General features: G+C 39.6%; 1 protein-coding gene across 1 annotated transcript in view; it reads left to right on the forward strand.

The window, feature by feature from the left end:
• Positions 1-17,531, forward strand: part of SKIL (SKI like proto-oncogene) — a 32,864-nt gene extending 15,333 nt beyond the window's left edge. The window contains exons 4-7 of the mRNA XM_006267716.4: positions 640-878; positions 1,099-1,337; positions 5,118-5,342; positions 11,590-17,531. Of these exons, the coding sequence (XP_006267778.2) occupies positions 640-878; positions 1,099-1,337; positions 5,118-5,342; positions 11,590-11,751 (865 nt within the window). The 3' untranslated portion in view covers positions 11,752-17,531. The remainder of the gene's footprint in view (positions 1-639; positions 879-1,098; positions 1,338-5,117; positions 5,343-11,589) is intronic.
• The last annotated feature ends 6,036 nt before the right edge of the window (positions 17,532-23,567 follow it).

Here is a 23,567-nt window from a genome sequence, read left to right on the forward strand (position 1 = left end):
TTGCTGATTTGCTGCTAATTTAAGGAATGTCAGAGTTCTAGGATGTCCCCTAAAAATCTAGAGAGTTGTATCCCCAGTTAAAAAGATTAAAAAGTGAAATCTTCACCAAGGTGGTCAAATTTAATGTAAACCCTTATATCAGGGGTGAGCAATTATTTTGGGCGGAGGGCCGTTTACTGAGTTTTGGCAAGCCATTGAGGGCCGTGAGAGAGGCAGCTAGGGGCAGATAAATATTAATTTTCAAAATTTTTTAGGGGCCACGCGGGCTGGATAGAATGGCCTGGTGGGCCGCATCCAGCTCCCAGGCCACATTTTGCCCACCCCTGCCTTAGATCATTTATTTATTTATTTATATATAAAATATTTGTATGACTTTTTAAAGCATTCAGACTGGAAAATTAGGGCTCTGCCACAGAGCTGGTCTGAGGAGTCAAGATTAAATAATCACTTGTATGAAGTGGATCACTGTAGCTTCAGCTGTATGAAAAGAACTTAGAAAAGGAATACTTATTTTCTCTTTACAATTCCTTAAGCTTTGAAAACATTTTGTTTGAGATCAGGTTAAACAAAATTTATGTGAGTTGTTCAATATTTGTTAAATCTTAGGGGTTTTTTTAATTCGCTATTCTACTCTTTCAGTTACTACCTTTACATGTGTGATAAAGTGGTTGCACCAAATGTGTCCCTTACGTCACAGTGCAAAGAAGCTACAAAAGCAGCAGGCAGAAGTTCAGAAGTAATGAAATCCTTACCTGGACAGTCAGAGAAACAGCTCAGTAGTAGTAAACGCAAAAAAGGTGCCTCCTACCCAGAGCTGTCGCTTGAAGAGCTGGAAAAAATAGACTTAAAAACTAGCACAGAACAACATAAACATTTTGGTGAGTAAAAAATTTGAAATTTATTTTTGGGTTCTTTTGGTTTTTGTATAAAAATGTTGGAAAAAAGTTCAGAGTCAAACTAATTTTGTAATGATCTTTCATGCTTCTATATTCTTTTTATAAATTCTTGGGTTTCTAGTTTGTTTTGAAATTATATTCAGTCTGGGATTTATATAAACAAGTTTCCATTATGATTTTGTCATCTTTTTATCTCCCAAAGATCCACCACTGTCAAATAATTCAGCAAGAAGTGGAAAATCTGAATGTGTCTCATCCAAAGCAACTGCTGCATCTAACCGTGTTGAAATAGGTAGTAGCACACCAACCTTCTCCCCAGCTCTCAAGGACATCAGTTGTGAAGATGACAAGGGAAGAATCATGGAGGAAGTTATGAGAACCTATATTAAGCAGCAAGAAAAACTGAATATTATATTGCAAAAGAAGCAGCAGCTTCAAATGGTACAGTGCCAATCTAAATGAGTTTCATTTTTGTCACCAGAACATTGTCTTTGTTCATGTTAGCTCATTGGGCCTAGAATTAGTACTTTTCTTGCAAATAAAGCACAAGTGATACCAAGAAAATCGGGATCTTGGTATTCCATATTCCTTTGTATTTTTAGTTTATGTTAAGTTAGGATTTCTGTTGTAAACTAAATAGATTTTTCAACTTAGTTGCCAAGTGTTAGATTTTGCCATAGGTTGATTGCCAAGATTACCCCCAGGGAGAAAAATAGTGCTTCCTCTTTGAATGCCTCATTTTATGCATATGCATTTTTATTTCTATTTGTATTGCATATTTTTATTTATTTTTTTAAGTGTGACTACCAAAAATCATCTTTAAGACAGACCTAACATATATGGTGTTTAATTTATAGGTAGAGTGATTAAATACTTGACCAGTAGCTGACTTCAGTAATTAAAATATTACTTACTCCATTCAAACTATGGGGTTTATTCTATCAGGTGCCTGGGATTCTAAGGCTTCCTTGCCATCTTTAACATTACCAGAATAGGAACTTCCTTCCTAAAATTTAATGTTTTGTGTCACTAGCACTGACCTAATTTATTCTATATTAAATCAGTTCAGCCAATGACTGCTTCTACAGCTCAGTTTGGAATAACATAAAAATTATGCTGTGATAAATTTGTATTTGTATCAGAAAACTTGATGAAAAGGTTTGGTCAGCATCTGTCTTCTATTTGTCAGTGTGCAGGATTGAAAGAAGCTCTTCTTCTTTTTGCATATGCTGCAACTTCTTGTTTACTTTTAAAACAATATAACAATGTTATATTCATTAACAGCTTATATTTAATTCAGTACTAGTGAAATGTCATATCCAGAGGAACATTATTTTAATATAGTTCAGAAACAGTACTTATTTTTCGTTTTGTTGCAGGATTGTTCGATTGCTAACTAGAGAGAAACAATGCTGGTATTATAACAAAGAGTACTTACTCTTTTACTAACTTGGAGTCTTGCTAAAATTGTATTGAAGCAGTCTTTAGGGAAATACATTAAATTCACATACCAAATGTTATTGTTAGCTTTACGTGCATGAAAAACTTGGTTTTGGGAAATGAGAGTGACATTTATACCAGTAAGGCCTTGGGTTTGGGCAGGCTGTCTGTAATTTAGTGATTTACGTGATCATGTAATTGACTTTGATGTTTAAGTGTGTGCGTGTGTGTGTGCGCTGAAAGTTTGGGTTTACATAAACCCAATGACCTTTGCACTGCATAAGTCCCTCTTTAGCCCTGTGGTAAGGTAGAAAGCGCATTACAATTGATTCATAATTCTTTTTGCAAGCTATTGCCACTGTGGTAATCTTTTCTCTGAATTAATAAATACTAGCACTATTACATTTTGGGGAACACATTGAAGTCTGTCTTCGACTTGTGTGAGCCAGTCCACTTGCAAATTGTAAGATCTGGGCTAAGTAACACTATTAAGACTACTCCCTATATCTTTTTTCTACATCGACATAGATGCACAGATTTTAAGACCACAAGAAACTAGTTTGATCATTTACTCTGATCTGTGTAATCCAGACCATATGAATTATTGTGTGAAATCAGTCTCAAGCACAGACATTTATGACTGAATTGTAGCTTAGTTTTTAGAAAGACATCAAATCTTCATCTAAAGTCTTCTGGTTATGAAAAATTATCCATATCTCTTGGTTCAATTATTATTTTAACATAAAAGAAGCCTTATGTCCTATTTGAATTTTTCTGCCTTGAACTTCCAGGTGTTGGCTCTTGTGATGCTTTTTGCTAGATTAAAATAATTCATTAGTAGCAGGTATCTTCTCTGTGGGTACTCTCTTTTAGGCCTTGTCTACACTGTGACAGTGGCAAATTCTACCACTGAGAGACCTGCCTTTGCCTCATCCACATGTGCTCCAAACCCACAAGTATACCAGCAAAGCTGCTCTGGTCTCTTGCTTCTAAACACACTCAAGCCCTCAGTTTTTGACATTCTTGAGTGGCTGCTGCGGACAAGCCTGGAATGGCTTCACCAGCAAACTTCTGGTTTGCAGTAGGTCATGGATATGGATGGATGGGGCAGGCTGGAGGCTGTCGGTGCTAGGACCTGCTACCATCATTGTGGAGACGGGCCCATAGTTCTCTCTTTGATATAAAGTAAATAGCAAGTTGTGGATCTTGAAGTTTTGACTCTGGTTCTGTGCTTCACAAGATAATCTCACTCCATTCTTTCCCTCTTGTTCCACAAACAGGTAACTGCTTGTTGTTTTTATGATGAATAGCAGCATGTATAAACTCTAAGCTTGTTATGGAGATAAGGATAGGGCACCAAAAAGCTTGCATTTTTTTCTCAGCTCTTTCATTTACTTACCATGAGTTTGGGCAAGTCATTTTCTGCATTTCGTTTTTCAGTTCTATAAAATAGAGAATGATGGTTATCCACCTTTGCAAATGCTTTGATATCTGTGGATGAATGATGATACATATTTATTAAAGAAAAAATAAACTTTCATGAAAGTACTTATATTACCTTCCTTTTTGTTTCTTTGTTTTAAATTTACAAATTACTTTTGTTCATTCGGAGTGTAGTTTTGACTGTTTGTTATGATAATACCTCACATATCCCCCTTTTCCAAGAAATTCTCTTTTACATTAACTTTTAAAACAAATATTCTGTCAGTTTCTGTCTGTTCAACAAGCAGGTTTTTCCATTTGCTGAAGAAAAAGATTTTTCTCGAATATCTGACCTCATTCCTAGTTTCTTTGCAGAACTCTGTCAAGAAAAACATAACTTAAACCACAGAGACTTTTTCTTATTTGTTATAAAAGAGAACTCTGTAACTTTCCATAGCTGTTTTTAAAAGACAGCTTTGTCTATGGAGGTATCCTACATAGATTTACTCTACAGATGATCTGTAGCACGGAGGTTGAATTGGAGAAAAACAAAAGCCTAGTAATAGTAAAGCTATGCTCACAGACTAAGCTTTGGCCATTTGAATCATCAAAGCATATACTTTTCAGATTTTCATAACGCTACTATCGTATGATCTGCATGTACTTGTATTAGCTGCTTCATTATCTTTTTTGTTTCTTGCATGTGTCAATTGACAGTAGTCTCACTTAATTTATATTTTAAATATTAGCATTCATATATTTCAGGATCAAGGCTATTTTGATAAATGGGGCAGTTCAAACTTCCCAGAGCTGTTGTTTCAAACTATTCTTCTGACCTGGGAGTAGTAAATTGGTTACATTTGACTCAAGACTTAGCTTTTAGCTTAACGTTTAAAAATATTAATACTCTGGAGGAAAATTTGGTAGCCTTTTCCCCCCTTTTCCTCTCCTTCCTCAAAATTGACTGAACTGTCATATCCCAGGCTATTTCACTCGGCTCCAGCTCATTATCTCACACCCTGATGGAGTGTAATAACTTAGCACTTTTAACTCACAGAAAGAACAAATGTAATGTTCTTCATAAATTAATTGATTTATAAAATGATACCACTACTCTCTTAGGTTCACTTTTGGGACCTGTGAGCTGGTTTCTGGAAGTTCTGGGTACTTGAAAATGCTACTTTTTTATATCACATAATTACTACAGAATTCAAGGCTGCTACTCACACACCATCAGTATGTACATTCTGTTTGTCTCCTAAGTATTTTGTGATAACACATTTTAAATTGATAGAAACAATCATTTTGATTTTTGGCCTTAGAATCATTCTGTGTATAATCCTCATCTTTTCTTGACAGGAAGTGGAAATGTTAAGTAATTCTAAAGCTATGAAGGAATTAACTGAAGAACAGCAGAATTTACAGAAAGAACTTGAATCTTTGCAGACTGAGCATGCTCAAAGAATGGAAGAATTTTATGTTGAGCAGAGGGACTTGGAGAAGAAATTGGAACAGGTGATGAAGCAAAAATGTACCTGTGACTCGAATCTAGAAAAAGACAAGGAGGCTGAATATGCAGCACAGGTGAGAAATAAACATTTAAAGTCTAACAGTTTCTTGTCTACCACAAATATCATCTTGTCCACTTGGCTGATGAAACTCCTGCTGAGGAAAGTTAAGAGTACAGGCTGTCGCTAGCCAAGCTTTAAACTTTTATAGAGTATTACCATACCACCTCCAGTTCGCTTGTCCATCTTCAGCTCATTTGTCCCTTGACTGAAATTGAGATGAGGTATAGGTTACAGAAACTCTTCATCCTTCTGCAACTTTTCTTAGTGGTTAAACGGTTCTTGTCTTTGGAGAGGTCTCTGTGAAATTCTCCATACAACAATAATGATAATTTATTTAAAAAAAAAGCTGGAATGTGAATTTTAAAAAAAATGGAACAGTTTGTTTGATATATAGAAATTTGTAATCTAAACAAATTTGTAATCTAAACAAAAGTAGTCTCATTGTATTTCTAAGAAAAAGATGGTGTTACATTAGGTAACCCCTACTCACGTAGGTATTCTTTTTTGCGTAAGTATGGCTTAATTTGTATTGGGAAGGAGTGTAACTTATATACAATAAGAATCTTTCTTCAGTAATAAATGTCCTTGCTTTTATTTGTGGAGGGTTACATAAGTCTACACACAGAATATAAATGTAATTCTGGCCACTCTCTGGTCAGGCTGGCAATATTCTTTGCTGTATTTATAATTTCCTGATGTTAGAATGCATCATGATAACAGGTCAGGCCACATTCTGTAGGAACAGATGATCAAAAATCCTCTTGGAGCAGAAGGACACAATCCTGGCTCTTCAGCTCATGGGTACTGTTTAATTATTTTTTTAAAGTTTGCCCCAGTTTTGTCTTTGAGGCTGGTGGGCTAAAAGTTATAGCAGTTTTCCATAATTTCAGATTGATTGATCATAGATTTCATAGACATTAGGGCTGGAAGGAACCTTGGAAGATCATTGAGTCCAACCCCCTGCCCCAGGGGCAGGAAGTCAGCTGGGGTCCTAGGATCCCAGCAAGATAAACATCCAGTTTTCTCTTGAAGGCATTCAAAGAGAAAATTGGATGTTTGTCTTGTTAGGATCCTGTTGTTTATAGGATTAGTTGTTTATATTCTTATGAGTACTAATATAAAAATGCCAATAAAATTCATATAGAACAGTATGTATAAAAATCAGTCTCAGAACACTTTAGAACAAATGGAAAACTCTTAGCACCTAAGTAGATGCTCAGCTTCTATGATTGTCACCTTTTGCTGATTCGCTGTCTTGGTGGTTTCAGTATTTCACCTCACCATGACAGTTTATGAATAGACATATTTCTCCAGATGTCATAGGACCTTTTTATTGAAGATAATCCAAAACCTCAACAGTATATTCAAGTTGGAAGAAAACTGACTTCACTGCCTAAAATGCTTTTTGAACAAGCTGGCTGTTAATTCCCACAAAAGTTCAGTAAGCCTTCCTTGTTTTCATCCAAGGAGTTTTGGGGTGGGAGGGATGGACTTCAGATATAATCTGGACTCAAATCTAAGATAGTTAATTGCAGGGAAAATTGGAGAGATCCTCTAACCAGAAGGCAAAGAAATATTACTACTGCTTTCCACTAGATGGCTTCACTATCTGTTTATTAATTCTCTCATTTGTCTTCTGGTTTCTATTATATTGCTTTTCATACTTCAAAGATCAGCTAGTTCACTTGGGACTTTAAGTGATCCTTCCCAAACATTTTAGCATCACTGGGGCACAAGGGATATACCTTACTAAAATGTTAGCTCTTTGAGCCTACTAAATGGCCAAAGTGATGGGAAAACTACTCGGTGTACCTTTTGAATGCAGTTTTTATATACAGTTGGTACTCATTTGTAACAGTTGCCAGTAAGAGATCATTGCTTTTACCAACATTCCTACTTGTAATATCATCCCTACCATGCATTCAGATGACACTCCCTATAACAGCAACTGCCACTTCAGAGCCTCATAGAATCAGGACACCAGGCTACTAGCAGCAAGCCATCTTACTCTATGGTGAAGATGCATTCCCTATAAAAAGAGAGGAAAAAAATATGAAAGTGGATACCATAACTAAAAAAAAAATATATTGAAATTACCATTCAAGCTGAGTTGAAAATCCTTTGGGATCTGCAGAAGTTGTCCTAATATACTTCTAAGTCCATTTCTAATAATGTAAAAATTCTGTAAAGGAACTAGGTACAAAGGAATATAGCTCGGAGGATGAAAAATTTGCCACCTTATTAGTTCTTAAACATCTGAGGAAGACCTGAATTGTTATAAGTGATAGCACTGTGTTTACCTGAATCCAAGATGACTTTGAATTTAAGATGATCCCATAGGAATTAGATTCTATATATGGTAAATTTATAAATTACTTATAATTTTCCATGAACATATTTAATTATTGGAGGATTGTCTTGAATTTGTCCACCTCCCACCACTTCAGTGGGGAAAGCAGTGGCGGGGGAGTAGACAGCAGGGAAGTCCAGCAGCCTGACCCTCACCCCTTGACTGCCCCCATCACTTGTCCCCTGCTGCTGCCTGCATCCCTTGGAACCCACCCCCCTGTAGTGCCTGCAGTCCCTGCACCTTGCTCCTCCATCCCCCCATCGTGTGTGTGTCCCTCCGCCATACCTGTGCTCACCTGCTGCAGTGCCTGCCCTGCTCCCCTCTGGCCTCCACTCTGTCCCTGCTGCTGTTTTACTCCTAGTCGCAGTTCTGACTTCGGCCCTGCTTTGGCCTGCAACATGGAGCACATTGTGACTTTAGCCCCCACCTGGGTTTGCTTCAGCTGTTGCAATGGCAGCAACTCTGGCCCCAAGACCTGGCCAGAGCCAGAGCCAGGGCTGGAGCTGCCACCATTGCCATGACAGCTACATGGCTAGGCAGGGGCTGGAGCTGGAACTGAGGGAGGAGCCAGGACAGAGATGGCTTGAAGAAAAGGCAGTGGAAAATGTTGGGGTGGGAGGAGGCAAGGCAGCAGCTGAGACCAGTGTCACAGCTACAGTCACAAAAGCCACTTGCTACCCCACTTTGCTTTCAAATTCAAAACGAGGGGCTTTTCCTTCCATGTTGAGTGGATGGAGAAAAACCTCATCGTTGTTTCAAGTAAATACAGTATTTAGATTTAGATTTATATACTGCCCTATGCAGAAAGACACAGTGGTATACAATGAATGCCAATCTTCTTATATCTCTGAATTAATGTAAAAAATCTCTAAAGGGTATGGATGTTGCAGTAGAATTATGTTTTGCCTTTGGGCTGGCTGCACTTGAGAGAGCGAGAGAGAGAGAGTATCGATCTTGTATTAAAATGAATACCTCAAATCAGGAGGCTTCTCTTTCTTTTTCTCTTTCCTACGTGAGATGTTTAAGATTAGGCTGAACTGATTCTAAAATGTGACTTGGGTAAAGGGGTATTTGGGTACCCAACTGGAGACACCTTAAAGAGCCTGAAAATCCTCTTAATTAAGCTATATTGGTTTGGAGATCCAGGGTGACTTATCACTTCAGACAGTTTAGGCCAGTGGTGCCCAATATTTTTGCCCTGTCGGCCACATAGGCGGTGCCTGGTCCTTCTGTGGGCCAGATCCGGCTGGTGGACCCAACCAGGCCATGTGGTGGGGTGTGGACAGCACTTGGCCCTCACTGCCTGCTGCCCTTTGGAATTTGGCGGTGGGGAGGGGGGTGGTGTCATTAGTTGCCAAATTTTGTGAGTTGTGGGCAGCCCTGTGGGTGGATGCTGTGGCTCCGTAGGTTGGATCTGGTCCTCAGGCTGGGGATTGAGCACCCCCCATTTAAGCCAATAATGATTATCTTTACATTGCTCTTGGTTCATTGTCAACTACACACAAAAATGTATTTTATCGTAGTCCATGTTACCCCCTTGTGCATGGAACACTCTTAAAGCATGGGGAAAAATGGTTAACAAAGGTGCACAATTACTATCTACAGCCATTTAGAAAATGAGGGTTTATATGGATGTTTGTCAAAATATTCTGACTCACTCGGATCCCCCTTCCGGCTATAATATCTCAATTAAAGTAGTTGTCAATGTCATTACCAAAGAAGTGCACAAAAAATGTCAGAGAAGAACCTGTAATCCAGCAGGCAAAAGAAATCCGTTGTTTACGTAATTGGTCATCAGATTCTTCAGAGTGTGTTCAGCATTCAGTAATCCAGTAGTATAAACAGAGTATATCAAGTCTGAATAGGATTTGTACCTATGTGCGAGGTAGCCATATTAATTAGGGATATACATTACCAGCATTTTCTATTGAAATTGAGACGCTTGAAACAAAGATGAAGTTGAATTTCTTACATACTAAGAAGTTATATATCTTCCTAGTGTGTAACTAGAAGAAGATAGCTTGAACTGTAATAGATTGCAAATAATTATTTAAGACAGGGGGTTTGGACTTGATCTATTGAGGTCCCTTCCGACCGTAGCATCTATGAATCTATGATAGTAGAGCCTGGATACCTGCAAAGATGAGGGTTTGTGAAATACCTGGGGTTATACAGAGTTGCAGCAAACTGCTGCACAGGACTGTTGAATGAACTCTAGCTGACCAAAAAATGGGGCCCTTTGAAGTAAAATTGGTAGCAAACAGCTGAGTACCTGGTTCTTAGTTTGACAACCCCTGCAAATTAAACAGTTTGTGAACCACCCAGATACAGCAGATCTGGTTTCTATTGCATTGTGAGAGTAATTTTCCTTGGAATAGTAGGTGAATATATACATTACAAACCCTTTTATTAATCCAGCAAGTTTGAGATCCAAGTACAGATTTCTTAATTTTGGGGTATTTTGTGTGTGTTTTTTTCCATTTTATAATAATTTTTATGAAGTTAAACGCATTGCTTTTATCTTCAAAATATTTAGATTGTGGACATGTGGTATAGTCATGCCAGTGTAATTTGGCTTTATGTGTGCAGTGTATGTCCTGCTCCAGCATGAGTCGCTCTAGTCTGGGGCAACGCTGCCACTCAGGAGTAACTATATTGACATAAATGACATTGGTGTACAGGTTGCCTGTCTGCTGCTCTAGTCAGTTTGATCTGGCATTAAAAATTACTCACAGTGGATGGGCTGCTACTGGCTTCCCTACCAACTAGTGGGGAAGCTCTGTAATATTAATAGCAACCCAGCCAGCTGGTTGTCTTTATGCTCCAGACATGTGCACAAGTTACATCTCTATAAAACCAATGTAAATGACATTGTTAACATACTGTATATATGAATTCTATGTGTAGGGGGTCTACTTTAATGTGCAGTTTCACGGTTTTTGCGGAAACTGAAAAACTGTGTTCTCTGTGATTGCCAAGAAATATTGCGTTGGCCATTATTCCCCACAAAAGCAATCTGAAAAAACCTAGCATATTATTTGTATAAAAGATGCTGTTTTAGAATGTGCCGATGCTTACTGCAATACAAAGGCAACACGCCAGTCACTGCAGCCATAAATCATGTTACTATCTGCTAGTGATGTAGACTAAATGAAGGCACCTGTCAGTGAAGTGAAAATGTTTCAGCACCATCTTTTAAGAAGTTAAATGCGATGCCAATACCCCTCTGCCAATCAGCAGTGAGGAGCGTGGCTGCCAGGAAATGCCTGCAGAATTGGCTCTTCCTGTTTTGACCAGGGTGTGAAAATTGCCTTGTCTTGCCATGGGTTAAGTAGACCCCTACCTACATGTGTGCATATGCTCATAATCGTGGCTGAAATCACACTTACAAGCAGCTGTTCTTAGCACTGTTTTTTATAATTTTTTAATTTGTACATGTACTTGATAATGGCATCATTACTTATTCTGGTTATTATATTAATTTTATTGTAGAGAGAGATGATAGTTAATCGTGGCAAAATAAAATAAATATATTGACCCAAACAACAATAGTCAATCTGGGGTACATACAGGAAAGACTATTTGCATTACTGATATGATCCATGATATTTCATGACTGAAATGCAAATATACAAATATTGTATGAGTTATTAGTCTTGTATCATAGTAATGTGTTTATAAACGTGCACTTTGTTCCTACTAAATAGCATACACGTACATGGCAGCTTTTTCAAAAGAAAGATAGTTTTGCACGGCCTTTTAAAAAATAAACAATCCGACACATTCTTTAACTAAAATATCTGATAATACAATATTCAATTAATTTGGGAAACAAATACTTTACTTTCGTTAACATGTATGCTAAAATTAAAAATTGATTTTTTTTTCTCTCTAAAATTTATTTGTGCAGTTGGCAGAACTGAGACAGAGATTGGATCATGCAGAAGCAGATAGACAAGAGCTCCAGGATGAACTGAGACAGGAACGAGAAGCAAGAGAAAAGTTAGAGATGATGATAAAAGAATTAAAGCTACAGATTTTGAAATCTTCAAAAAATGGAAAAGGAAAATAGATATTGGGAAAGGTGAACACAATTGTGTTCTTCAAACAGGGTTGTTTTTTTGTAGTTGAATTGTGAGCAGTTTTTCTGTATAATAAAACAAGGTATTCTCTATGGACTTCTCAAACAGAAAACCAAGATAAAGAAATAAGTGGATGGATGTACATTTTTTCCTAGCTCATGAAAATCTGCATTTATTTGTATTGGTGATTTTTCAGAGACAACTGTTAAAGATATGAAACTTTTGTTTTAGAACAATTAATTTCCCTCTCTTTCTGATGCAGTATTGAGGGCTGTGTACCTTTTTTAAAGCAGCATTTTATGTTTGAAATATACTGTGGTGGTTTTTATTTTGCTACTTGTTGCACATCCCGTTATAGAAGTACATTTTTAAAATGTTGCTTTTTTTTAAATCTAAGATTCAAAACCAGAATTTGAGCTTCAGTAAAAAGTCTTTCCTCTCTGTTTGGTGACAAGGAAGGCATTTTCATGTTTATGTTGCAGGGTGGCAAGTTGATGAAAGGGAGCTGTTTGTCATAAATTTACTAGCCTAAATTTTTTCATCCATATAAATTTTCATCTATACATTTTTCAATATAATTTTTCATCTTTTAAATATTAAGTATTTAACATTTTTTGTCAAGATTACAAAAAAATTATATACTTTTAACATTTTGGAAAGAAGATATCATTATTATGTACTTCTTGTGAAAAGGAATAACAAAAATGCATGAAAAACTTTAAAAATAATCTACCCCTACTTCCAGATAGCAGATATGGGAAAAAAAAGTCTAATGGATTAAATTTGTAGGTTTTCTCCTTTAATAGGAAGGTTCAGGTAATGGTGATATGAAAATACTAATGACCTAGCGAATAACACTTAGTTATGTATGTAACACTAAGTTACATACATTAGTTACTTTTCAGTGGGGCAGCCTCTTTTTTTTTCTTTTTTGTACAGACTTTTGGTATGTGAAAAACAGGGTTTAATTGACATTTAGGTAATTTATTAAACATTTCGAAAAAAACATTTCAGCTATGGCACTTTGAAAGACATTATAATGCTTACTGTGTTTAAATGTTATGGTAAATATTTCTACAAGCTGCAGAAACAGCATGTTCATTTAACCATAACATCTGAAAATTAATTCTAGTACAGAATTCTCATATTGGCGTACCTGATACTAGCTTCGAGAAATTCTGACATGGGATCCCAAATGCTTAATTTTAGAATGCCTTTGTTATTAGAAGCCTGACAGGGTAAGGGAAGGATTGCATCATTGAATAGAAAAATATCTCTCTTTTTGTTTTGAAAAGTTTGACATGCCCTTGATAGATTTTTTTTTTTCGATTATGTCAGTGATTAGAAGTATTTTAGTCTCTTCAGTGCTCACAGCATAATCTGAGTCTGTCACAAATTGAACCTTTTTGCTATGGTGCTTGTGCCTTTACTGTATTCAGAAAGGGTAAATTAATGGTGAAGAAGGCCATTAATACAGTTTCTGCTTCCATATTTGCTTTGAGTTGGTTAAGTTTTCTGGGAATTTTAATTTTTTCATGCATTGTTTCAATTAAATCATAAATATGAGAAAAAGAAAAATTAAGTTGGGATATATCTCACATGCTGCTTGTTCAATTTGGAGAGGTGAAACTAAAGTATGTTTGACATGCTTGTTAGAATTGTCGTTTATTCTTAATGTCACATTTACACTGAAAGTTAAAGCATGTTTGAAGCAGTTTGAAACATGAATTGTATGAATTGGAGTAACAGGTTTTTCTCTCTCTTTGGTTATTCTTTTAAAAAATATACACCTATCTACGCTGGCCTGGTCAAATCTCGTTTTAAGGGCGGTTATGAGGTAGAAGGAAAAAGTGCCCATAGGAAACTGATTCACTCGGTGTATATTTGTGTATTCAAAATCATATATTCTTGTTTTAAAGATTATATATATTTTAATCCCATTAGCCTAGACAATGCAGCTATGGGAGAATGAGTGCAAGCTTAGTCTGATTTATGAAACAGAAGTTAACTATGTACTGATTCTAAAATCCTTATCAGATGCCCAAGCCTGGAAGAGCACAAGTTAGCTCTTGGATCCCAGGCTGAATTTCTCAGGTTGGCAGATGGATGGGGTAGGGGAATAATCTTTTTTTCAAACTCTTCAGAAAGTTTAATTTGAGTGTCACCAAAAAGGCAGTAAATAAAAAATCCTATTATTTTATTATTTTAAGTCCATCTTATTTTTCAGACTGTATCTTCATTGTAAAACTTAAATCTGGCCTTCACCTGTTTCAATTGTCAATGTAGGTGTGCACTTCGAACATCTTTGAATTAGTTTATTTACCGCAGTATTTCATGTTCTAGCAGTTGAAGTGGTAGAATCTGGACTGGATTATTGCTGTAGAATACTATATATTTTTATTCACTTTTCACTAATCACTCAAAAATTATTTTTTTTGCTCAAGTTTTCCATAGTCGTGAGTGCTAATATAGGCAAGGTTCAGTGTCTCCACCAGCATTTTAAACACCCTGTCAGCTTTGTTCCATAGGGGTTTGCCTGATGCAATGCTTAAGATGCTAAAAGCCATGATCTCTATTAGTATTTCTATGATGGCAGTCACTCTGGAGCTATGGTAAATTTTACATGGAAAAAATCTAGTTGCAAATAAGGCCTCTTAAGGTGCAGACAGAAGTGACAATTTTCCTGATCTGGCCACAAAAAAGCAGTTTATAGTTGTGACCAAACACAAGTGCATGGCTGTAAACAGCTTAAAAAATGGCAGATTGGGTGAAAATCTGACCCCTCATTGCATGAGGTGTCAGATAAAGATGTCTTGTAACTTGTGTCTAGGAGCTCCCAGCCTAATTTTCTTTTTGGAATGGAATGGGGGGGGGGGGGAGAGGGAGCAAAGGGAGTTCAGTCTGGGGGGTTTTCAGCCCCCCCTAGAGGGTGGGGCAGATGTATTGCAGACCCCCTGAAGTGAGGCCAGGGGGGTTCCAATTTACACCCCCCTTTCAGCAGCAGCTGGGAAGCCCCAAGAATAAGCTCCCTCTGTTGCTTTCTCCCCTCCTCCCATTGTGAAAACAGTGAGCAAGGGCACAGAGCCTGGCCACCCACCACTATGGGAATGTGGCTCCAGGCTCCCAGCTGCAGCTAGGTTTTCCCTCCCCCCTGGAACTAACAGTGAACTTTTGGTCTGGGGTAACGGTGCAACTCTGAATGCTTTGCAAAAATCATTCTTAGTTGCAGCTGGGAGCTGCACTTCTTTCTGTCTGCACCCTTATTCTAATATATTGGCTGAAAAAGCTTAATTGAGAATTGGTCTAAAGTCTCTTTTAGTAGCCTTGTAAATATATAATTTACAATAATTTTAAATAATTGTATTTTTTTTTTTAATACTGAATAAGGACATTTTCATTTCCAGTTCATTACATAACAATTCCCATATGTGTAAACTTAATTTTATATAGATTTTTAAGTAATAATGTATAAATAAATGTGCCATAGATTTTTGTGTCCATAGTCACTGAAAGATGGTTTTGTAGTAAATTGTAAATAATACTGTATAAGTTCTAGAATAAATAGTTATGTTGAGCTCTTTCACTAATTTATAATAATTAAGACAAACAGTTTATTTTACAGCCTAATACAGAGACTAGGAATGAACCCTTAAGGGACCTCCAGCAAAAGTTGTCCTGTCACAATGAACATGCTCGTTTAGTCATAGCATGCTCGTTTTACTTGCGAATTAATAATGGAGTTTATTTTAACTCTAATTTTTCTGTGCTGATCTTTTAGACTGGAAGTTTATTTTCCAGATTGACTTAAAGTTAATCTTGATAAAAGATTAAAATATTCTTAACTTGAATCTGCATTAATGAACAATTAGTTGAGAAATAAAGTTGCCTTAGAGCACTTTGAGAATAAAATTAGTAGTATTCAACATGTACCTAGTGCTAATATACCTTCTGAGGGAGAACTTTCATGTGCTATGTGTACTCAATTCTGCAAGAAAACCTAATGATTCTAGAAAACTAGTAAATCTTTTGTATTCTGGCACTCTGAAAGCACCCTGATTCACAAATGTGACCACTTAAAACTCAGTGAAACAGATTTTAGCAGATCTCCAAGGTTAAATTTAAAGAATCTGTGCTTTAGTTTTTGTAAAATTTGTCCTTTTAGCTTGAGTATTAGGTATACATAGTAGTTATGTTTTACATTATTAAACTAAGTTTATTCTATATTTAATATATTAATAGCTTAGATGTAAAATCATTTGTATATAGTAAGGGTATGATGCAGTTACTTAAGTTGGCAAAGTCAAGAGGGAGTGTAAAACTCTTGGTGGGTTGGCCTGAAGAGCACCACTCAGGCTCATGGTCAGGAAGTCATGAACCACGTTTATTCATATATATTCATCAGTTTGCGAAAAAAAATCAAATTTGCAATTAACTATAATGCGACACTAAATTGTAGAAACATTTTCCTAGGATTAATTGTGAAGCTAGTCTTAAAATACATGGTCAGCTTCCTAAAAAATTCTTTCTTGTTAGTACGGTATATATTTTGACTAGCCAGTAAGGATATTAACGTTATACTTTTTCTGCACTTAACCCATATAATTAATCCACATGACAGAATTTTTATAGCATGGTAAAATTAATAAAATACATAAATACACCTGCCTTCAATTCTGTGCTTGCACTATTTAAGCAGTTTTATCTTAAGCTGTCAGCAGTAAAAATATCTTAGTACAAAAACCTGTAGATTTTACTAATGTTACAGAGGTTCAACAAAGGTTCATTGCATTTGTAGTATCAGAGACAGTCAAACATTTCCCTTACTAGAGGTTTTGTTCTAGAATTAGTTATGTTGGACTCCTATAGTCCAAAAGGGCATCTATTATTTTTGCTTAGTTTTTACTTTTTATGAAAGTAAAGGTCATCGGCTTACAGACTGCACAGTGCATTTCACAGTATGTCTCCGTTACTACATAGAATAGAACGTTTTCTGCAGTTACTGTTTTAGTTGAAAAAAGCTTGAAAAACTGGTGGGTTTGAAGCATTACTTAAGCACAGCAAAACAAAAGGTTTTAAAAATAAAGCAGAACACTTGGAAATCAGTCAAATGTTTTAAAAAAGATTACAATTTTTTTTTCCAAATATAGATACCTCACTAGAAAACATTGAAAGCACAGTTGTACTTTATTTAAAATAATTCTAGGAAATAAAGTTTGTCTCCATTTGTTTTGCTGCAATTACGTTGCCTTCCAGGATTATAAGGTCTTTGACAGACAGAATCTGTTTTGTGTTTTCATATTCACTGTTGGAAGTATTGATGTTGACATGCCAGTATAATTAACCTTTAGATTACAGAGAGTATCTGTAAAGCTTTGTAGAAACTATCTTCAATCAAGACAAGTGAAATAACTATCTGAAACTGTAGTAAAAGCCTGAGATAAAATAATCAGTGCATTCAACAATTTTTAATACTTTGCCAATGATGTACAGTTTTATTGTTCAAGTTGCTGTGGTTGCATTACATGACACACAAAACTGTCCTCTACCTCACGTGAGATTTAACAGATATTTTATATGGTTTTAGTAAAAACAAGATGCATCTATCTGGTCACTTAGTTTACAAATTTTGAATTATATTTATTGAAACATGACATACTGTGCTCTTAGCTTATACCTCAATTGTATTTTGTGCTGTTATCCATTTTCATGCCTTGTAAATACCCTGTATAGATGGTGGATTCGAATACAAATAAAGAAATGTAATGTCAAACCATTTGTCTTTGTGGAACTGATGTACAACGCAGTGTGAACTTAACCTTTGTGCAAGGCCTTTCTGAATGTTGCTTTTCTGCACAGGTCATTGTAATTTTCAGTCTTGCTTTCAAAAAGATACAACCTTCCTGTTGCAAAAAGCTGTATGTCTCGCTCTCTTTGCATCCCAGGAGTCTGTCCTGTTCCTGTCGAAACCCATGACAAGAGTTTCATTGATTTCAGTGGAATCATGATTTCACACCAAGCTTATGTCCAGTTTCTAAAACTGTGGCTTCCCTAGCATCACCATCTACCGGGACCACCATCTACTAGGATTATGAAGTCAAGATTCCTTATACTTTGAAATAATAGGACATTTGAAGATGAGTTTTCTGGGTATTTAGAAAATAAAAATGTAGAATGTCATAAGCTTTATAAACAAAGCTAATGTGGCTTTTTCAGTTGATAAACTTCTTGAGAATCCCTAGTTGCTTTTGCTCTGTTGCTGAGGAAATGTTAAAATATTTTTGCTGCAAAATGCTTTCTCCTCTGAGGGAACAACGGGTTGTGTTGTAAGGCACTAGACTCCTAGGTTGTGCCAGATGAGTGCAGCCGTTTGTTTCCCCGGGGACAAGTAACAGTGCCACACCTTGTGCTGCTGCTACTTGTCCCCAGGGAACGCCCATACCACATGCATGCTGGTGCGCAGCAGGTTACCCTGGGTGGGGTAGGGGAGACGGGCCAGCAACCCCTTACCTGAGGTCCTGAGGGCATCGGGGAACTGCAGCCATGACACGCTCCTGCAGCTGGGAGCCTGGGTGGCAGCTGAAGCATGGCTCCAGCCAGCCAGGTTTCATTTCTTGGTGATGTGTGCTGCCACCACGTGTGCCACTCCACTTTTTTATGGCATGGGATTTTGACCCCGGAATCTCTCGGGGTCAGACCCTTCCCCTCACCCTTACCCATGCTGCCAGGTAGAAGCGCAGGACACACCTGCTAGTGTAGTATTGCAACATACTGCACATCTGCAGTTGTGGCCATGGACTTAGATGGGAGACTTGGCTTGGTTCCTGAGCATTATAAACTTTCAATACAATTGTGGCCAATTCACTTCATCTCTGGATTAGTAAAATAAGGGTAACACTTTGCTGTCTCAGGGGTATAGTGAAGATAGATTTATTAATATTTGTAAAGAGCCCAGGCACGGTAGGAGCTAATGAAATGCTGTCATCACATTAGTTCAATCCTGGCGCACACACCAATTGCTCCTTACCAATTGCTATACTTGTTTCATTCTTTTTCTAAGTATCTGGACTTAGAAACTCTCATCCTGAAAAACATTAGGACAATAACATTGAGAAACAAGTTAGGGGTGGGTCACTTAAAGGTTACAAACATTTTGAATGCTGTCCAAATGAATGCATGTGCCTTTGGCTAATCAACACTGAGGTCATGTCAAGCATAGATCTTGGTTTTCTCTGTTTAAAAATCACAAATTCACTGATAAACATAAAATCACAAATTCTCTGATGAACCCCCCCCACATCCACATTTTTCCATGCTTAAAATGAAATGCCATTTTATATGTGTATATAGGTGTGTGTGTGTATATATATTTAGGGCTGCATGAAACAGCACTGTTTCACTTCGACTTATATTTCCATGGGACAGTGTTTTGTTTAGAGTAATTTTGTTTTGAAAGCGCTGTTCTGTTTCATTATGTTGAAACTGTTTTGCTGTTTTGACTATGTTTCAACATTTCACCCATAGGCTATAATGGGAAGCACAAAACTGCTTATAACGTTGTCATTTTTTGGCAGATGTGCATGAAAACAGCAGGGATGGTAGCCCCTTCTGAGGGCATGAAGCCTGCCAGGTTTCAAGGAGATAGGTGAAGGGGTTTCTGGGAAACTACACCTCAAGCTGCTGATGAGCAAAACTCATGACGTGTGACTGTGTGTGTGTGTTAAGGTGCACGGTCACTGGTGCTGGGGCCTCTACATGACATGTTAGTGTGTCCCAATGAGGCGGCTGCCTCCCTACAGTATCAGTCTGGTCCACCCTTTAAATGACAACAGGTAAAATAATAACTTAGTGAGCAGCACAGTAGCACCAGCAGCGTCTCAGGCAGCCAGCCAGTGACAGAGCTTTTCTTCCCTCTCCTGCAGGAGATTCTTCTCCAGCAGCTGCCAGAGAATTCTCTCTGCCAGCCCCAGGGCTTAGATGTGCCTAGGGCCCTGCGAGCCTATGAACTGCACTTCATCAACCTCCTAGGTACAGAAAGTCATGGACTCAATATAGACACTGGAATTCTGACACACTAAAACCTGCCAGACAGCTGAGTTACCAGGTACCTCTGCACCTCTATGTGCGCTGCTACATACCCCTTCCCACCCCCACCCCAGCCTGTTCCCTTACCCCCTGATGCCTCCATTTCCATTTTCACTGACTGGCTTTCTTGCCTACATTGCATGCCAGCCTCTGGCTTCTTTACTATTCTTTCCATCCGGGAACAGCACACACACCAACTGCAGGTGTTTCTTCAGCCTAACACAGGGTTTTTCAACCTGAAAGCTGGCATCCCAGGCAGCTAAGCTGATCTCATCTGGAGGCTCCCAACTCCACTGCAACCAGTAAGGCTTGACGGGTCTGGGCTTTTCCCAGCCAGGACTGTGTGCATGTGGCTGGAGGTTATGGCACCTCCTACCCACCTTTTACCAGGGGGATCCTCAGTCCTGGCATTTCCTGGGGCTGCTGTGCCGCCAGCAGTTCTACCAGGCCTCCCAACCCTGGCAGAGTGCAGTTTTAGTGGTCATGCCCAGGACCTGGGGTCTCCTCCTTCCCCATAGCCCCAGCCCATACCTCCAAGTTCATCCTGGCACGTAAGCTCATCAGGGACATGTTCTTCCTCTGTTGATTGGTGATACAGTGAGTGCCCCCTCCAGCTCTGAGTGGGGCATTAAATGTTTTTTAAAAATGAAAAAAGGAAATGGGTGCGGAAGGAGTGAGATGGGTGGCATTCACTCTGTCTGCACCTGGAGTTTGGGGAACCCCAGCAGCATGAGGTTCACCTTGAGGAACACCAGCTGCTTCATCAAAACAGGATCCAAGTGGGTGTGGTGGGGTGTCACTACATCCTTAGCAATGCTGAACACCCTTTCACTTGGAACACTGGTTGCTGGATAGGACAGATGTTCCTGAGCAACCGTGGCCAGATCTGGCCACATCTGGCTGTGGCTTGCCCTGTAGGCTAAGGGGTCGCACAGCAGTGGTTCCTTGTCCTCAGCAAGATAGGCAGCCACCAAGGCCTGAGCGCTACCTGCCTGGACCTGGTTGGATCTGGTGCCTTTGGACCCTACCATGGAAGTCATGCCCTTGGCCCACACTGGCAGCACCTGTGGTGGAGGAGACTGGCTGGTGGTTGGCATGCTAGCATAGGACAGTGGATTCCCCTCTTCCACATCCCCCTGCCTCTGTTGTTCTGCTTCCCTAACTCTTCACCAGCACATGGGCTGTACTGGACCACAAGGGATCAAACCGTTTCCCGTTGCCCTCCTTCAGCCACCTCACCACTGCCTGCATGTCTGGTGACAGCAGCTTGCCCCAGCCAGGAACAGTGATCCTCTGGAATCTCTCCATTTAGCTCAGTTCCCTCAGTACAGGGATCACCTGGCTAAGGAGGGCATTGCCAACACTGAGGATCTTGGGGGCCTCAAGGAAGGGCTTGAGGATCACCAAGTTCTGGGAGATGGTATCCCACTCAGCTCTGTTAAGGGGGCCGCTGATCCCAATCTCCCTGAGCAAAGCCATCTCATGGATGGCCTTCTGTTGCTCCACCAGCCTCTCAAGCATCAGGTATGTGGAGTTCCACCGAGTTTCCACATCCTGCATGATTTTGTGCTGTGGGATGTTCAGCTCTGCTTGTTTGTCCCACAGCATCTTGCTCCCCTTGATGCTCCGGTGGAAGTAGCCTGCCACTTTCCTGCATTTGGAAATGAACTTGCTGGTGGTGCTGGCGCTGTCACCGGCAGCCCTGTCCCCCTCCAAGGCTTCCCTGACTATGAGGTGAAACTTGTATACCACACGGAAGATGCCAACAAAGTTGGTATCAGACTGCCTTGACCATATTGGCCCCATTGTTGGTGACCATGCACCCGTGGGTGAGCATGCTCTGCCCAATGAGCCACCCCTGCACCAAATGGTTCATGGCCCCTATGATCTCTGTTACCATGTGGGACTCATCCATCACCTCAGCTTGAAGGAGAGCCCACCGACAGCCTGACTGGTCATACCAGTAACCTGTGAGGGAGAGGTAGGCGTGATCTCTGCCCTGGCTGCTCCAGATGTCCGAAGTGAAATGTAAGGCCACCCGCAGACCTGTCTTGGACAGCTCCTCCCTCAAGTACTACCTGCATGCCTCATATAGGAAGGGCACCACTGTCCTGCTGAAGGTGGTACATGCAGGCACTTGATAGGATGGGGCCATGAGTGCCATGAGTTGCCTGAACCCTGGCCACTCAGCTAAGGAGAAGGGCTGGCTGTCCAGAGCAAGTATCTCCCCAATGCTCTGAGTGATCTCTCTCATCCTTGCAATACACCTCCCTTTCTGTTCGCCTTTCTCCCACTGTCCCAGGATAGCCTGCCTCTGCTTCAGGGGGACAAGGGCTTTGGAACGAGAGAGGGACTTCCCTTTGGGCATACTCCCGCTGGTGCCAGTCTGAGAAGGAGCAAGGGCCAGGGGCTGGTACCTGCGGAGATGCATCAGCATCCCCATGGTGCTCATGTGTTTTGTTCCCTTGCCCCGGCTGGGTTTAGCTCGGCTGTGCAGGCAGGCAGTGTATGTGGGATCATCTGCCAGACCACACTACCCGCTCACTTCTGGGGTGTGACTGCACCTGTGGATGCTGCAATTTCCCCCTTCTCAGCAGGCAGAGGCACAGCAGCAGGAGAAGCGGACTCAGCTGAGCCGCTTGCCTCCACAGCCTCTACCTCAGCCTCCTCTGAAGTGCCTTCTGGGGAAGGAGACCTGGCTGTAGGGGAAACTTGAGTGGTGTGGAGCACAGACTCAGATGATTGCCCCTCCTTCCCCAGAATTTCCCTTGCTAGGCACTCAGATCCAGCTCCAGTTCTTCCTCTGATACTGGAAGGCTCAGCATGGGAAGTGAAATGGGGGTAGAGGAGACTGTCATGCTAGTGCTGGTGCTTGTTGTCATGGTGGTGAGGGATTATGGCTGGTGCTCTTGGAGGGGATGTAGACTCAGGCACAGGCAGTGGCATTGGCATTGCTCCCCTCTCCTTGCTGCCTATACTAGTGGAAGCCTTATGCCTGCTTGTTGTAGCAAAGAGGCTGTGTCTCAGTTTGGGGAGAGGGGGGGAAACTTACACCTCTCCCTCTACCCCCTCTTCTGCCCCTCCCTGAAGGCTTGCCAGCTGCCTTTCCACCATGCTTCATAGTGTCTTGCCTTTATAAAAATATATAAATGTATATGTGCCTTCCTATATAAATTCTATAGTATAATATCCAATATATAAATGTATAAAAATAAAAATATATAAATGTATATGTGTCTATATAAATTCTATAGTATAAAATGCAATATAATTATGAAATTGAAAAGAATAAATCAATGAATATAATAAAAAAATAAAAGGGTCTAGAAAGAAAGCAAAAGGTATTGCAGAATCCCACTTGCTAGGTTAACAAGTAGGAAATCAAATCAATGGTAGTAGTAACCTTTGTTATCTAACACTCCTGAGCTTCTGGAAGATAGCTCAGTAACTGACCCCAAGGCAGAAAGCAGGCCAGTTCAAACAATACTGCCTTTTATGCTGTTTTTCAATCCCTGCCCCAGAGCACTGGGATTGGAAGGGACCTCAGGGAGGGATCACAGTCACGGGCCAGCTACACAGTCAATGTCAGAGCAGTCCTTCCCTCCCCCCCTCTCCCCCCCTTCCTCCTCCCTCTCCTTACTTTCTGTTTACCTGCAGGCAAGCCCAGGTTCAGCTTCGAAACTCAAAACATTTCAAAACTTTTAAAACGTTTTGACTGCCCTCG

Source organism: Alligator mississippiensis, chromosome 7, assembly GCF_030867095.1.
Source record: "Alligator mississippiensis isolate rAllMis1 chromosome 7, rAllMis1, whole genome shotgun sequence".
In the NCBI taxonomy this organism is placed as follows: Eukaryota; Metazoa; Chordata; order Crocodylia; family Alligatoridae; genus Alligator; species Alligator mississippiensis.